The sequence below is a fragment of the Periophthalmus magnuspinnatus genome, chromosome 1 (assembly GCF_009829125.3).
Source record: "Periophthalmus magnuspinnatus isolate fPerMag1 chromosome 1, fPerMag1.2.pri, whole genome shotgun sequence".
In the NCBI taxonomy this organism is placed as follows: domain Eukaryota; kingdom Metazoa; phylum Chordata; class Actinopteri; order Gobiiformes; family Gobiidae; genus Periophthalmus; species Periophthalmus magnuspinnatus.
In genome coordinates, this window is record NC_047126.1 from 33,052,762 (window position 1) to 33,070,408 (window position 17,647).

Consider the following 17,647-nt stretch of genomic DNA (forward strand, 5'->3'; position numbering starts at 1 on the left):
GTGGGGTCTATATATATATATATATATATATATATATATATATATATATATATATATATATATATATATATATATATATATATATACACACACACACACACATTTATATATATGTGTGTGTAGTTAGTATATCACTAATTACAAGCAATCAGCTGATACTCAACCACTTTAATCAATAAAACATTTTAAACTTCTTTGTGTATATTTTTTTGCATTCTTGTGAATGCATCTGGTTAGTGCAGTCCATCTACCAGCAGAGGGCACCACCATATAAAAAGGTCAGAGTTGGTAGCTCATTCTCTTCTGATTGCTTCCGGGTAACGCTGCACCTATGTTTTGGTGCTTGGTGCTCTGTCGTCACAATACTCACTCAGAAAATAATGATCGGATTTGGTTGTAAATGAGAGTTTATTCAAGTACTGCCCTGGGCCTGTTGAAGCGAATTCAGTACTGTGGAAGTAAATGAATACTTGTATCATATTCAGAATACTTTTTTTTTTTTTTTTTTTTTAACCAAAGGAATACATTGTGGTATTTGATCATGTAATTTATGCTTCAAACTGCACAGAATCAGTGAGAAAAAAAATTAAACACTGCTCTGGTTGTGAGGTATGTGAGATCTTTCCTTCTCCAGTAAAACGGTGAAATGTGAAGCTGCTTTTAATCCATTTCTTGTGTCTTCACTTGATGAAAAAGTATTCAAAGTATTCAGAATGCAGTATATATATATATATATATATATATATATATATATATATATATATATATATATATATATATATATATATGGGTGTGTGTGTGTGTGTGCGTGGGGGTGTGGTGTGTGTGTGTGTGTGTGTGTTTTGCAGCTGTAAAACCCCTCACCACACACTTATACACTTTTCTCACACAGGCATTAACATTTTCTCACATTTCTCTCTTGTTTAAACACTCTTAAAGTTCAAGCCTTCGTATATTATATCCCTCTTCCTCGATGGTCACTTTAAATGTGTTGTTCACGTGTCTCTGCTCCAGTGGCATCCACAGTGGCGTGCACAGAAACACTTAAGTCCAAAGCATTTCTTTGTTGGTGTAGAAAGTTTCATCGACATTTTGGGTTTTGTCGGGGAGAAAACTTGTAAAACATACAGCACTTCAGAGTCACACTGCGATCCAACATTTGTGTAAATTTGCTTGAACACATTCTGTACTGTACAGGAGACACGGCACGGAGGAGACTGATGGACAATGGTCTACAGTCAATCAGGACGCAGAACACAATGCACGTTCATACACAAAAAAATCTGCGAAACAGCAAGACAACAAAAGGTGAACCGCAATATAGCGAGGGACCACTGTACTCTGATTGGACTATGTATCGGAATACATTTCAATATACATTTTAATGTATAACCCCAATTCCAATGAAGTTGGGACACTGTGAAACAAAAACAAAAACAATAAAATAAAATAAATACAGAATGCAATGATTTGCAAATCTTTTTCAACTTATATTGAACTGAATAAACTACAAAGTAATAAACACCAGAAACTTGCGTTTTCAATTTGATGTCTGTAACACATTCCAATAAAGCTGGAACAGGGGCAACAAAAGAATGGGAAAGTTGAGGAATGCTTAAAATCAACCTGTTTGGAACATTCTACAGGTGAACAGGTGAATTGGAAACAGGTGAGTGTCATGATTGGGTATAAAAGGAGCATCCCCGAAGGGCTTCGTCATTCAAAAGCAAGGATGGGGTGAGGTTCACTTTGTGAACAAATGTGTGAGCAAATAGTTCAGTCACAGTCTAAGAACAATGTTTCTCAATGTACAATTGCAAGGAATTTAGGGATTTCATCATCTACAGTCCATAATATCATCAAAAGATTCAAAGAATCTGGAGAAATCTCTGCACGTAAGAAGCAAGACCGAAAACCAACATTGAATGTCCGTGACCTTTGACCCCTCAGGTGGTACTGTATTAAAAACAGACATGAATGTGTAAAAGATATTACCACATGGGCTCAGGAACACTTCAGGAAACCATTGTCAGTTAACAAAGTTTGTCGCTACATCTTCAAGTGCAAGTTAAAACTGTACCATGCAAAACGAAAGTCATATATCAACAACACCCAGAAACGTCGCCGGCTTTTCTGGGCCCGAGCTCACCTGAGATGGACTGACACAAAGTGTTTTTGGAAATCATGGACGTCGTGTCCTGGGAGCCAAAGAGGAAAGGGACCATCCGGATTGTTATCAGTGCAAAGTTCAAAAGCCTCTGTGATGGTCTGAGGGTGTGTTAGTGCCTCTGTGATGGTCTGGGGGTGTGTTAGTGCTCATGGGGAACATCCATGAAGGCACCATTAATACTGAAAGGTACATACAGGTTTTGGAGCTACATATGCTGCCATCCAAGCACCGTCTTTTTTAGGGACGTCCCTGCTTATTTCAGCAAGACAATGCTAAGCCTGGCACCTGTGCTCTGTTGTACCTATGCTCTGGTGTACCTGCACTCTGGTGTACCTGCACTCTCCTGTACCTGCACTTTGGTGTACCTGCACTCTCCTGTAACTGTGCTCTGTTTACCTGCGCTCTGCTGTACCTATGCTCTGGTGTACCTGCACTCTGATGTACCTGCACTCTCCTGTACCTGCGCTCTGTTTACCTGTGCTCTGTTTACCTGCGCTCTGTTGTACCTATGCTCTGTTGTACCTATGCTCTGGTGTACCTGCACTCTGGTGTACCTGCTCTCTGGTGTACCTGCACTCTGGTGTACCTGCACTCTGGTGTACCTGCACTCTCCTGTACCTGCGCTCTGTTTACCTGTGCTCTGTTTACCTGAGCTCTGTTTACCTGAGCTCTGTTTACCTGTGCTCTGTTTACCTGTGCTGTTTACCTGAGCTCTGTTTACCTATGCTCTGTTTATCTGAGCTGTTTACTTGTGCTCTGTTTACCTGTGCTCTGCTTACCTGAGCTCTGTTTACCTGTGCTCTGTTTACCTGTGCTCTGATGAAAGAAGCCACACGGTCCATTCTCACATTTATTCACACTCATGGCAATAGAGGGCACTGCGGCTTGTGCCCGTCTGAGGAAACTCAAACACATGGACAAGTTACAGAGTGGAAGAGGCTGCCAACAGCTGTGAGAACTCAACACATGCATATTCATACCTTTAACCACGGCTGTGAGAAGATGCCATACACCATAGTATAAAGAGAGCATGGAGTTTTTATCAAAAGTCACAAAACACTCTAGAAATCTGTGTGTGGACACTCAGTCTGCCTCTCGGCTGAGCGGCTCACTGTCTGCCTCTCGGCTGAGCGGCTCACTGTCTGTCTCTCCTTGGAGCGGCTCACTGTCTGTCTCTCCTCTGAGCGGCTCAGTCTGTCTCTCTTCTGAGCAGCTCACTGCCTGTCTCTGTCTCTCCTCTGAGCCGCTCACTGTCTCTCCTCTGAGCCGCTCACTGTCTGTCTCTCCTCTGAGCAGCTAACAGCCTGTCTCTGTCCTCTGAGCGTCTCACTGTCTGTCTCTCCCCTGAGCGGCTCATTGTCCATCTCTGTCTCTCCTGTGAGCGGCTCACTGTCTGACTGTCTTCTGTGCGGCACACTGTTTGTCTCTCCTCTGAGCGGCTCACTGTCTGTCTCTCCTCTGAGCGGCTAACTGTCTCTGTCCTCTGAGCGGCTCATTGTCCATCTCTGTCTCTCCTGTAAGTGGCTCACTGTCTGACTGTCCTCTGAGCGGCTCACGGTCTCTGTCTCTCTTCTGAGCGTCTCTCTGGTGACTTGTGAGTAAAGTTTTACACAAACACAATCTGGATCTTCATATTTGTCCACACTCGTACATTTTTCTCTCTGTTAACTTTAAATTTCACATGGCATTAAGCATGATAAGTAAATATACTGTATATAAAAATCTGTAATACATTGGCACCATTTAAAAAGTCAGTATTTCTTGATTTAAGTATTGATTTGAGAAAGAAAACAAAGCCTGTTCATCCCGGGCATATGGATAAGGGCCACTGTACCCGAGTTCCCAAAATGTCCCCAAAATGTCTCTTATCCAACTTACAAGCCTATGTGAGAACGGCATGACACTACAGTTTTAAAATCATATTTATAATAATATTACAATAATTGTCTTATGGCATATGCTGCTATATTTGCAGCACCATATACAGATCTTTGACAAACTATCACCTTATATTTATCCAAAAAAATAATGACGCAATGATTCTCAAATGCTGTGTCCCCACAAGGTTCTGCTAAAAAAAATGCAGTTTATTGGTCTTAAAAATTTTCTTTTACTCTTTCCAAACGACTAGATGCAGGCAGACTGTTGGATTTTTCATACTTTTTTGTTTAATAAAAATGTCAATAGGCTCTAATTATTCTAGTGTATTTAGTCAAGTTATTCGATTTTTGGACGTTCAATAAAAGTTCATGAAAACCTTGGACCAAACAAAATTAAACATCAACTAAACCAGACTACATCAGATCTAAACATGGATCATCACTGAACTAAACCTAGAATAAATCAGAACTAAAGGTAGGAAAAAAAATGATTAAATTAAGGATGGAAACTTTAAAGAGGGGGTAAAATTGACTTATTGGAGTTTTCTACCATGTTATAACCTGCGGTTATAACATGTGGTTTTATATGTCATCTAAGCATGTCTGAGTAATCTAGCGATTTCGCCCAGGCCCTATTCAAACCATCCGTACTTCCATACTTCCCAGTTTTCATAAACACTAGAGCAGGATACAAAACAATACACTACAACTTGACAAACCTGATGTGATGTGCAGTAGTTTCATTAGTGGGATGCAGCTGATTGTGTTGTGATGACGCTATGAATCGCTATGAATGGGGGATCTAAATATGCAAGGTGGAAGTAAATAATACTCCATAGAAGTGTAATACCCCCTCTTTAAAAGACTCAAGTATCGCCTGATACACACAGCACATTTTGAGAAGCACTGGTCTGAGCCAATAAGAAAGTCATAGACCCCAGTGAGCGACTTGGCACTGGTCTGGCTCCTTGTCTATAAACATGAGTATTCACAGTATTTGAATGGAGCTGTGGCGGACGCGGCACGGCTCGGCTCAGTTTGTGTGTGTGCAAAGAAGCGTTTGGGCAGAGGGACACCTGGTGACACGAGGGAACAACAAGCAGGACTGTACAGCGCCCCACACTGGTGTTCAGGTTGTACATTTTGGCGAGATTACAAAATCAAAAGGAGAGCAGGGACCGCTACTTTTGAACCACTACAGTGAAAATAAATAAGTACACATTAGTTAATTTGTGCTGAGGTTTGTCTTGTGTTGTGTTGGAGGTCAACAAATCATAATTTTGACAATTAAAAGGGGTTTACTATGACTGGGAAACCCACTACAGACATTTCAGAATTTTATGAATTCACATAAAAAATGTAGTGCCCCTTCTCCTTCTGAATTTTAACCAAGTAATTATGAAAAAACTTACTTTAGAAAGTGTTTCATCATGCTCACCTCATCTGAAACATAAACCTACATATTTATAATGAATCTACATGAATCACTGTTGAAGAACTTTGTATGCTTGTTGAGTCTCCAGAACCACAACACAAAGGTACCAACGCTACCACATATTGTAACATTAGAGGAGGGCATTGTACATATGGACTCTGCAGTATCCTAACTTGCTCCTACTCATGTCACCAAACATCCATCACTTCTGTTATCTGTAAACTATATTAACTCCATTTGATGAACTTTTATAAATATTGAATTATCCAGGCGCAGTCTAGTGCAACCAACAGCTTCTTCAATATGTAAGTATGGTTGCATACTTAGTCTCTTCATCTCTGAATCAAAATCATCTACTACTACTGCATTTCAGGCAGAAAGAAGGAAATGAACGATAAAATGATACAATAACAAATGATGATGTCATGTCGAAGAGTCTGTAGAGGCCTGAAGCCTCCGGGTGCGTCCTGTGCAGTGGTCCCTGACACACAGAGTTATTGCATCAACACCTAGGGAGTGTTTTCTATTCTGTACAAGAGCGGTCCAAGGACATGTCCTCGTGGCCCGGCGTAGAAAAGGCGTCCTGTGCTTGATTGGGTTGATGATATCCAGGAGGGGTGTGGTTTTGATGGGACGTGTCTGTGGGTGGGGCTCAGGAAAAGGAGTGGGGCATAAGGCACTGCGCGGGGCGGGGTCAGGACAGGTGCGTCATGCTGAGGCTCATGGGTAATCCAGGCCGCAGGTAGGACACAGGGACGCGGCCATTCTCACCGGTGGAGCCCGTGATGGACAGGCGGGCTTTAGAGCGCATGGCATCAGTAAACTTCATCTGCAACAAACAAGAAAACGTTACAGTGCGAGACCCTGCTCCACACACACACGTGGGGGGTGGGCATGGTCAGGGCAGGGGCTGTCAAATGAATGTGTTATTAATGTAACAATGGAAGTGATGGTGGACAATCAGACATACTGCTTTCTTTTCACTGTATTGATTTATTTTATCTACACATGCTCAAATGTGACAGCTAGTTATGTCAGAAACGTTGAGGAGCTGCCCACAGATACAGGAGTAAGGTTCATTTCATAGCAGACTCATGCACTCACCATTAACAGGTTTAGACCTGTTTTATGTCTGATTTAAACCTGGTCTAGGTGTAATCACCAATCCACAGCTGAAAGGGAGGAGGCTTTACAACATGGACAAGGCCATGCAGCTGCTGCAGATGCTTCCGGTGACCTGTAGGGGTGACATGATACTCCACCAGAATCTCATTCCAACCCTCACCATATCCTGAATGACCCTCCCTCTGTCCCTTAAACTTGAGTGGACTCTGGCTCAACAGACTTGAACTATATCTACAAATGGATACAGTCCTGGACACATCTACAGCTGCCGTCCATGTGGTGGATCTCACTGTGCTTCTCCCCGAGGTATATCTTTCAGGTTTCAGGTGCTTGTTGTGAATCTTTAATGTTTTTTTATTGACTAATGACTGTTTGAACTTTCTGTTCGTTGGTTAAGTCACAATTTGATGAAGCTCTGCCCGCCGATGTGGTTTTGAGCTATACAAAAAATACATTGAATTTGATGAGTAAGGATGGACTTTCACTTAAAGGGTAAAAATAGCCTTTCTTAGGTCTGTATACTTTGTTCTGGTCTCCACACCACTAACGTGAGCTCTGAGTGTCAATCAGATCATGTTCGGTGATTCATGGTTGCCTTGGCAATGCCATTCTATATTTGAAAAGATGGAGTTAGAAATACATTTCCAAAACCAAAATTTAAAATGTTGATATAGTTTACTGCCTTCATGAAGAAATTATGGAATCCTTGAATCTCTAGAGAAATAAGGCCAATGGCTCATGATGACAGACCAAGTGGAAAGAGTGGGTGGGGCTTGAGACGGTTGTTGTAGAATGGATCATTGGATGTATAGTGGGTGGGTGGTCGGGGGGTAGGAGGGTGGGTGGTTTGACGGAGGGTGGTTGGATTGCTGAAAGGTGGGTTGTTGGGTGGTTGGAGAGTGGGTTGTTGCAGGGTAGATGGAGGGTGGGTGGGGGGTGGGTGGTTGGAGGGGAGGATGTTGCAGGGTAGAAGTGTGGGTGGTTGGGAGCAGCATCACTGTTGGCAGTCCTGGAAAACATGTATGGAAAAAAATATATATACATTTTTTTTTTTTTTTTTTTTTACAAAAACAAAAAAATAAATCAAAGAAAAAAATGTATTAATAAAGAAGAAATAAAATAAAAATCCACACTGCAAACTAGTAATATCTGCAATCATTCACTTTTTGGGTTTTTTAGCCTGGTTTCCACTGTTCACTTTGGAGCGGATCGGTACTGCCCACAAGTGTCTCCACTGTCTAAAGTGAATCATACCAGCCTGTTTGAGGGGTCTGAAGTGGACCCTGGAGGTTACTAGCTCTCATAGAAATGGCTCTAGGTGTGGTTAACGACTAAACTGATGACTGGACAAGAGAGAACACAGAGTCACGTGAAAACAATATGATGAAAAGCAGATATAAACTTAAAATATTTATCTCTCACCAAACAAACGCTGACTTGATCTTGTGATAAAATGCCGTATTTCGAGTTATGGCAACTTAAATGTTGAGCTGACATGCGCCACAAAACAAAGCTAATGTGAATGCAACAGCTGTTAACTGTTTATAATGCACAACACTCTCGCACAAAGAGTGAAAATATAATATTTCTAGAGCATAATCCATCTAACATGAGCCAACCCCACTACATCACATAAAGAGCTGCTAAAACGTGGTGCAGAGGAGCAAACAAATTAAATAAATGCAGAAAAAGCTGACCATAAACCAGAAGTAGTTTTGTGTTTGTGCTAGCTTTACCATTTGCTAAAGCCTCATCTCATAGCACCACAAACTTGGAATTATTAAATGTCTTTTTGGGAATCGCTGAGATTGGTCATGCAATTATGAGTATAATTCTGTCCCTGGACCTAAAGCTGTGCCCGGAACATGGAAACAACTCGGCTGGAAGGACCTGCACCCAACAGACCCGCTCCAACGCGGCCCCAAGAGAACAGTGCCGATGGAAAAGAGGCTTTTGAGTTTTAATAGCTTACATTGAGATAAGCTATTTTTTCATACTTGCATACAAATGTGATCTATTATTATTTAACTAATCTCAATATTTTTCATAATTCAAAACTTTTTGAAACCAGACAGAAATACAATGCGAAAGGTAAAACTATTTTAGGCTAAAGGAACCAAATACGTCACATGTCCAAACAACACATTTAGCTATGGTTGTAGGTTATCCCTATGCATTTGTTCTGAAGGAATTTCCTTTCCTCCTGCTCTGGACCTGCTCCCTGATGAGACTTCATGATGCTTATGAGTGAGCAGAGGAGGTAGGCCATCCATTGCCCCAGTCCTACCCGCTTAGATCTTCACACTGTCAATGGCGTATACGTTGTAGCCCTCCTTATAGGTGGTGTAGGTGGGCAGGTGGCTGGGGGACACCAGGCTGTAGTTGGGGGCGTGTTGAGGAGGAGGAGGAGAGGACATAGGGTGTGTGTAGTTCCCTGTGTGCTGGGGGGACGCCAGAGTGTTGGCTACAACCTTCATGAAGAAATAAAGACCAGGTCAGTCTCCCAGAGCAGAGCAATGGTGCATGGCTCATGTCCTGTACCTATACCATGGTCCAAGAGGAGTTCGGAGGAGGTGGGCCTTCAGACCAAACAGACCAGTATATCTTCAATTCTGGGTGCCATGGATACCAGGCCAGTAAGAAGTTAGAGCTACATTAGAAGATGCTAAATGAATTGGCAATAATCATATCAAGGTACGTAAATAGAACTCTGTGCTTGCTGATCGTATCACTGGTAATCTGGCCTCAGATGACCATGGTATAAGTGCCGTGATGGTTGGATGCGCTGGGTGAAGCAGCAGATGGAGGCTCAGCCCCTCTCTGTGGGTTCTGAGGAGCAGAGGGACCTTATCCGCAGAGGTCCACTACAACACTGGAAGACGTATGGAAGATATGTGAATGGAAACAGTATGCTACAGAGGCCATGCATCAGAAAACAGGGCCCCAGAGAGCAGCTCCAGGACCCAGAGCCTGTGCTGTCACAGTCATGATGACAGAGTATTCCAGCTGTGATGGCAATGTGGAGAAAGTGCCATCACTATGATGGCACTCCACCATGCACGCGCACACGTACCCCCCCCCCCCCCCCCCCCCCTTAAGTGACTTTCAGTTTAGACTGAGCTTCTGCAGTCAGCCCTGTGTGAACTCTAAGCCCAATGGTCTCAGCTCAGGATGAGGGTGGATGGATAAAGCCAATAGCTGATGTTATGAGTGTGCTGATAATCTAGATGAGTGATGACAACGTGAGAAACATACTTTCATTTTTTTGGCCTCTGCACGACTTTTGTAACAGAACTCCACCAGAGCCACCATCATGGCCAGCCCCAGACCCCCCACCAGGATGTAGAAGACCCCTGCCACGTTACTGAGGGACAGGGCGCTGGTCTTCTCCTGCAGGCACAACACACAGTCAGTACACTCAACCAGGCAAAAAGAGAAGAGATTTAAAGACACGATACTCCCCACAAACACTTAACATACCAGTAGGACTACATACAGAAAACACCAAACAGACTGTGAAAATACTTCTCTGACTCTTATCAGGCGCACCCAGGAGATCTGAATCTGACTACTACTACTGACTACTGACCAATAGTACTACAGCTGCTGTTCTGTGGAGGTCATACTTACATGCATCCATGTACTGAATTGAAATACCGCGTCTCAGTATAGAACAATGTCAGCGTTCTTCTGCAGTTTGAATGGGACATCAGTGGTCCCATTTGTATTATTAAGTCATTGTAAATCAGTCTCATGGTTTACAAAGAACAAAATATAAATTCATGATCTACACAATGTTAAAGTTTATCACTAAGCAGCAGATTTTTTAAAAAAGCTTAACATTTCTTCTTGAAAGCTACTGAGCAATGCTTAGATAGCTAAAGAAAGAAACAGTGCATGTGCAGCATTACTACTAAACTATTAAAAACTCCAGCTATATTTATGATGAAATGTTATAACATGAGTCAGCAGTGCAAGAATCTAACCTGGTCTGTACGAGGTGTATTGCACGTGGGCACAGGACACACATGGACACAGACAGACATGTGCTCCTACAGTATCTGGTCTAGGCCTGGATATGTGTGTTCACACTGTACAGACATTAAACTAACCTTATTAGTTGAATCCTTGAAGCCACACTCGCCTTTATCGTACCACCACTTGTTTTTCATCTTGTCTAGGGTTCCTTGCTCATTCAGTTTCAATACGGCAAGGTTTACTGGCACTCTTTAATAGGAATAACATAAATAACATCGTTATCAATGTTATCTTATGTTATTAGTGTAGGGAGCACTTCTAATTCTCTGTGTTTATACAAAATGGCCAGCTCAAGTAGTTGTTTGCCAAAGTTATAGTGGTTTATGTAAATTTAGATTTTTAATTGATAAAAGTTGTCCTAAAAGAATGAGAAGTGCTACTCGATACCTGCAGATTCATTGGCAGCTGAAATATCATGAGGGAGCCCTGAATGAATGAGTTTGACTTCTGCACAAACTCTTCATTCACAGCATCACCTACAGGGGGCGCTGCCATCTGGTGTGAGGTCACCTGACCCTGACATGACCCCTGTACCTGAACCCTGACCTCACCCAAACAGGAGGCTCCACTATACAGAGTCTAGGGAGCAGCACAGGCCACGCCCGACCCATGGCTGGCTCATGGGAGGCTCATGTGGGAACAGAACCGGTGAGCGTGTGGCTGTGTGCTGCTCCCTGTGCACAGCACGTGTGCGTGTGTGTGCTTGCCTTGCTCTCCCCTCCTCCGCTGCCGCACTCGCCTTTGTCATACCACCACTTGTTTTTCAGTTTGTCCAGAAGCCCCTGTTCGTTCAACTTTAACACCGCCAGGTTCACCGCATTTCTACATGAACACATGGGCTGTTAGAGGCCAGGGCTTAGCCACGAGGCACACGAGCAGGACCTGCAAAGAGAGGACACACCCTACAACATCCACCCCCCACCAGACTCCTCCCACTGACAGACCCCGCCCACAGCCAAACCCTGCTCACTGAGCGACCCCACCCATTATCAAACCCAGCCCACAGTCAGACGCTGCTCACCATCAGATAAAACAATACCAGGCCCTACCCGCCACCTGGCTCCGCCCACCACTGGAGAAAAGTTATGTATATTACATGAATATTACGCCATCAGAAAGGACATTACTTGACCCTGCCCATATTCAAGAAGCCCATCACCTGATCCCGCTCATAATTAGAAAGCACATTACCTGATCCATGATTAGGGCCACACACCCGCACATAAGAATTCAGAACAAGTGTTAAGAGACATAGAAAAAAAAACAAAAAAAAAACACTTTGTATAAGTAAGCCTCAGTAGAATCTGTGGAACAGAGACATGAAGCAGTGCATCTGAATAAAGCTGCACAGACCAGACATCTGCAACCTGCATGTGTGATTCTTGTGTTTTAGCCTCCAAGCAGTCACATGTACAGAGGAATCAGGAAATCGACTGTATGCTGTGGGCACGTAATATTTATTTATTCTCTTATTTGAATTGAGAATTTTTGGAAGCTAAAGGTTGCAAACCCCTGGCTAAGGCAGACCTAAGGCTAAGAAAACACCTGCACTGAGATAGTCACATGAAGCAGTACTTGAGTATCTGAAGTGCTAGATATGTGCTGAAGAATCTGAGTATAAACCATAAGACTACTTCAAGTAAATGCATGGCAGTGTGCAGTCCTCAGTGGAGGGATATAGTAGACTTCATTGTAGTTGGATCTTATAACAGAAGTGTACATGAGGTTTAGAGAGTTATGTATTCTGACTGACTCATCACTGAAGCAGGATACATTCTAAGGAGCTGGCCTTGTTCACACCAGGCCTTGCCCACACTGGACCTGGTGGCACTGCTTAAAATGGGCGCTGTGGGTCGTGACTCTTGTGTTAGCAGAGATTAGGTGGTAAGGCCCATTCTCCTCTAATTGGCTCAAACTGTGAGCTAGTGAAGCAGCTTGTTCTATTGGGGTGCCAAAGGCCTACTGTGAACAGAACCAGAGAACATGTTCACATTCAGCTCATAATATGTAAAACTGAGAAAGCCAAGCACTTTAACACACTACACTACATTGGAAGTCCCCCTTCCATCATGTACACATGTATATATAAAAAACTAAAGAGAAATTGGTTGCCATAGTGACATGTCTTTGTCAATTTTACATAGAAGAATCAAAGTGTTAGAGTTGGTCGGAGCAGCCACCTCTCACCTGGGTCAGAGGAGGTCACCATGGACCATACAAACCACAAGAGGTCATCAGGGTAGGTGGATAATTATAACAACCACTTTAGCGGCCATGCCCCATTCAGCCACTGACATACTGCCCATCCTGTGCCCCAGAAAGGCTTTCCTCCTTGGGTAGCTTGTCCAGAGTGCACACTCTGGCCCTCACCACCTGTGTGGCCAATAGGCCTATCTTACTCTTGAATAAGCTTTTATTGATTTGGAATAAGGAGAGGGGCAGTATGCTCTGCAGCAGCTTGCCTAAGTGAATGGTACATGGCTTTAGGCTGGCTAGCATTGTTATACTGATCCACCCACCTTAATGGCGATGCCTTGGGCGTGGCGATGCCGTAGCCTTTGGAGTCCAGGTTGCCGCCCACTTTCATGGTGTCACAGGGTTTCCTCTGCTCGATGTACTCGTTCATGGTGGACTCTAGCAGGTAGGCGTACTTCCCTTTGGACTTCCTCACACGCTGCACACCCTCCGAAGTCTTCTTCACAAACACAGAAGGCTCTGCAGACTTCATGTACTGCCACATCTTATCAAAGAGGGCAATCTTTGAGCGCTGTGTGTAGAAAGGACAATGTTTGGTCAATAGTGCGTTTTTATTTTCTTATACTGTTACATCTCTCTACTGAGAAACAGAGCAGAGGACAGTGTCTGCTAGCCACTCCTATTAAGACCCTGTGAGCATTAGAACAATACAATCTTGTGTGTTATTTATAAATTACTCTAAAAATAATTGGATACATTTTTACAATTTGGCAAAGAATAGAATAACTCATCAGTTTCCATTTGATATATAATCACATATACTTTGATACAGTTAATATTAGGCCCAAAATGTCACTGACTCTGAAGAACTCTTTGGTGGAGCCCGAGTCCAGTGTTCCATAGGCGATCTCTGTCTGCTTGGCCAGGTCTTCTGCGCTCTCGATGGGCGACACCATCCTCTCCACAGTGAGGAAGGCTGCCAGGTTAGCCGTGTAGGACGAGATGATGATGAGTGTGAAGAACCACCAGACCCCGCCCACAATGCGTCCAGACAGAGACCTACAGAGGTAGCACACGGAGAAGCATGTCTCTATATGAAGCCTGATGTATACTGCAGGTTTGGCTTTAAAAGACTATTGGATGACACACATAAGGGAACAGGAATGCTACGTTCAGACCACAGTGTCAAAATTGTGTCAAGCACATCTAGTTGAACACCTTCGCATTAAATTGAATAAATGCAAGATGGAAAATAGAAATGTAATGCCATACTGCCTAAAGAAAAATAAAATCTGTCAACTGGACAGATCGCTGTAGGAGTGAAGACGTTGGGCAGCTCATCCAAGCCCCTTCTTCAGTTCTGGTCAGATTACTGTTGGACACTACCTTATATCTGTCTAAAGGGCGGAGCTAACTACACTGAAACTGAAAATACCTATTGTTTACAGTTTCTGAAACTGTAAAGCAGTGAACACATGAAACGTTTTCACTCCTACAATGTTTTGTCCAGTTGGCGGATTTTATTTTTCTTTTGCTACGGACCTGGAGTTGTGTTTTGTTTCATTCACACATGTTTAACACAAACCCTGCATAATTAGTTCTTCTCTCAAACTGAAAGCACTCTGTTCCACCTTGTGATGCCATGTGGTAGTACTGTGTTTTTAAATTCCATAGACCTTCATGAGAATCATCTGGATAATTTCAGTCCTGGAATTTCCAATCTCTACTGAACAAAAGGTAAAAGGAGCTGTTAACTTGAAAACTACCACATGACATCACAAGGTGGAACAAAGCATTTTGAGCTTTGAAGATGTAAACAGACTAATAATAAAGGGATTCTCAAACATGTGAATGAGACAAAACACAACAAGAGCCATTTTTGTGTAATTTGACCTTTGAAAAGCACATATTAAGCAAAATTAACTTGAACTGACTTAACAAAACTTTTAATCATCTTATTCTCCACACCCGGAGTATTTCTTTATTTTTACTTCGTTCATGCATGTTTCATTAATCCATTAAAGATGCATTTGATGCATTCTTGTGACTTTAACTACCAAACGGCCATTATGTGAACAGAGCGCTCAGAGAAGACAACTTTGACATAATAGATTAACAAAATAAGTGTGAATAAAACAAAATACAACTCCAGGTATGTTTTTAATGAGGGAACATTAATCCAATGTCGTCTTCTCTGAGACTCGAAAATGCGGTGTTTGTATTTTGCCTAGACTGTTGCATCATAGATAAAACTCCGAACCTTTCCTACACAGTTTTTAAGAATCATCACCAGATTGGTCAAATTATGTTCAAAACAAACACATGGCTCTATTAGCATAGAATTCACAGACACAAAGGACCTATTTTGTTTACTTTGCCTTTACACATTCCTGTTGGTGACAGCATTGGAAATTAACATTGGACATTATAAGTTAGAAAAGAAGAAATACTTATCAAAAACAGGTTCAAAAGGGAAGTAAAGCCACAAGAACGCATAATGTGTTCTTTAAAGCGCGTATGATGTGGCCTGGTCTGAGCGCACTGGATGAGGACTGGAGACTTGGACTATCGCTACGTCGCTCTTTCCTATCTCCCCTTAGGGCAGCCTCGGGACATCGGCTCCTCTGCTCTGGTGCATTACACATACACTCTGGTTGCACATGAGAAGCCTGAGGACTCTGGATCAATTATTCATTTCGTATGTTCCTCCTATACTCCTCTCCTCATCTGCCTGCACATCTATCTTTAATGCGTTGAAGATACAGCGAGGAGAGTGGCCTGTTGCGTACCTGGGTGAGATGTCGCAGCCCTGGCGCATGAAGGCACCCAGGGAGAACCACAGCGAGTTGAAGATGCCGAACTCATTGGTGGATTCCGTGGTGAGGGGTAATGCACCATCTTCCGGCTCCTCCAGGGTCCACTCGTACGGGCTGAAGCGTGAAACCTACAGGACACAAGGAGCTGTTCAAGGCCCATATTACGCTTTTTTCTTATCTATGTTCTAATGTTGTTTCCTCATCACAAACAGACCTGGAGTTGTGTTTTGTTTCATTCACACATTTTTAACACACAAACCCTGAATGGTTAGACTTAGACTTTAGAGTTCTTCCCTTGAACATAAAACCACTCTTCCACCTTGTGATGTAATGTGGCAATACAGGAAGTGTTCAACTATGTTTCTGAACACCTTCACTAGAATCATTTGGTAATTTTCAGCTCTGGACTTGCTGATCTCTACTGAACTAAAGGTAAAAGATAGATGTTAATTTAAACTACCGCTTCATGACATCACAAGGTGGAACAGAGCATTTTGAGCTCTGGAGATGTAGACGACTTCTTACCTCATCCTCCCTTGTACACCTTCTGTCACAGGTATAACTACACATTCATGCTCATGACCTTGTTGGCTTTAAATGACTGCAATCTCATTTTTATTATGAGATGTGTTGTTAGTAAAAAGAGAGAACATTGTAAATGTTCATTGCTTTCATTCATCTGATGGACCTGGATGGAAATGACATCACAATTAACAATCCTATAGAGGTTGTCATAGAAACCATAGAAGCAGCATAAAATCTTGTCAGATGTGACTTGGACAGCAGCAATAAATGTCACCCCAAGACGGCTGCCACAGACAGATGCAAAGCCAGAAACTTTACTTTGTATTTTTGGTAATTTTATTACTATAAATAACAAAGCAGGAGAAAAAATGTTAATCCTTTCACAAGTTAAGGTCAGTTACACTAACTTACTGCTCCTAATGTGTTGGTGTAGCCAAACTAACAGCCAATTAATGTATGCCTACACTTAACAGTTAAAACACAGTTAATAAACATTTATATTGGCAATAAATGCATTTAAAATAACAAGACAAAACATAACTAGCAGAAAATGATTGTTACCATTGACTTCAGTCCTCGTCATTCATAAATTATTTAGTAAAATCAGTTTTGATGTGTGGACTGACTGCTAAGTGTAGTATACATTAATATCCACTTGAGAGTGCATGACAGGGGTTCTTTGTATTCAATATGGAGAAAACTGTTCTATTAAAATCTAATTTCTTAATATAAAAAATCCAAACCAACTCTGGTTTTATACACAGTCACTGTGCATAAAATATACACAGTGACTGTTAATACAAAATCTAAAATCTGTGGAAAAGTGAGTGAAGCCTGGCTTTTGAGGGACCTCTAATAACATTGCTTCTTATGGGAGAAGTATCCTGTCCTGACATGGAGGCCATTCTGTTGGAACACGCTCCATAGGCTCAGAACACTAGAGCGGCCTCTATGATTTCTATGCGAGGATATGCATATGCATGTATTTGAAAAATACTCCTCAACATTCTGACTGGCACTGAGGCAGAACTATGGGTAGCACAACAGACTAAACATGGTTCTTTGCTTTTTATGGCATCATTTTTGTCCATTGAACTATTGTTTTGCTTCACATTAGACTCCGAAACTTTGTATTTAAGTTGAAAGGTTCAGTTCCACTGTGTCTGATCCCAAAGTCTGTATCGATGTGCCTGATGATTATGTTAAGTATGACTTAGGCACAGTTCACAATTAGTATAGTTTAATAGACCTAGCTAACAAACAGAAACTGTACAGAATAGGTGTGTTTGTTTAAATGTAGCTAGCTCCTTCCTTCAGATAGATATAAGGCAATTTTTCCTTTACTATTCTGCCATACACATACATGTAGAACTTCCCTGCATCACTGCAAAGTATCAATAGTAATAAACTCAGTAATAAAGTTCCAAAAGTTGTGATGTCATCTGCATAATGTCTATAGCAC

At 42.2% G+C, this 17,647-nt stretch overlaps 2 protein-coding genes across 2 annotated transcripts in view; one reads left to right on the forward strand and one right to left on the reverse strand.

Annotated features, from left to right (window-relative positions):
• The window catches only part of LOC117373264 (protein CutA homolog), a 109,153-nt gene that overhangs the window by 60,259 nt on the left and 31,247 nt on the right, over positions 1-17,647 (forward strand). The window lies entirely within an intron of this gene.
• LOC117374808 (glutamate receptor 2-like) overlaps positions 5,503-17,647 on the reverse strand; it is a 28,967-nt gene continuing 16,822 nt past the window's right edge. The window contains exons 14-19 of the mRNA XM_033971009.2: positions 15,634-15,788; positions 13,705-13,903; positions 13,168-13,415; positions 11,356-11,470; positions 9,866-10,000; positions 5,503-6,314 (exon numbers count right to left, since the gene is read on the reverse strand). Of these exons, the coding sequence (XP_033826900.2) occupies positions 6,180-6,314; positions 9,866-10,000; positions 11,356-11,470; positions 13,168-13,415; positions 13,705-13,903; positions 15,634-15,788 (987 nt within the window). The 3' untranslated portion in view covers positions 5,503-6,179. The remainder of the gene's footprint in view (positions 6,315-9,865; positions 10,001-11,355; positions 11,471-13,167; positions 13,416-13,704; positions 13,904-15,633; positions 15,789-17,647) is intronic.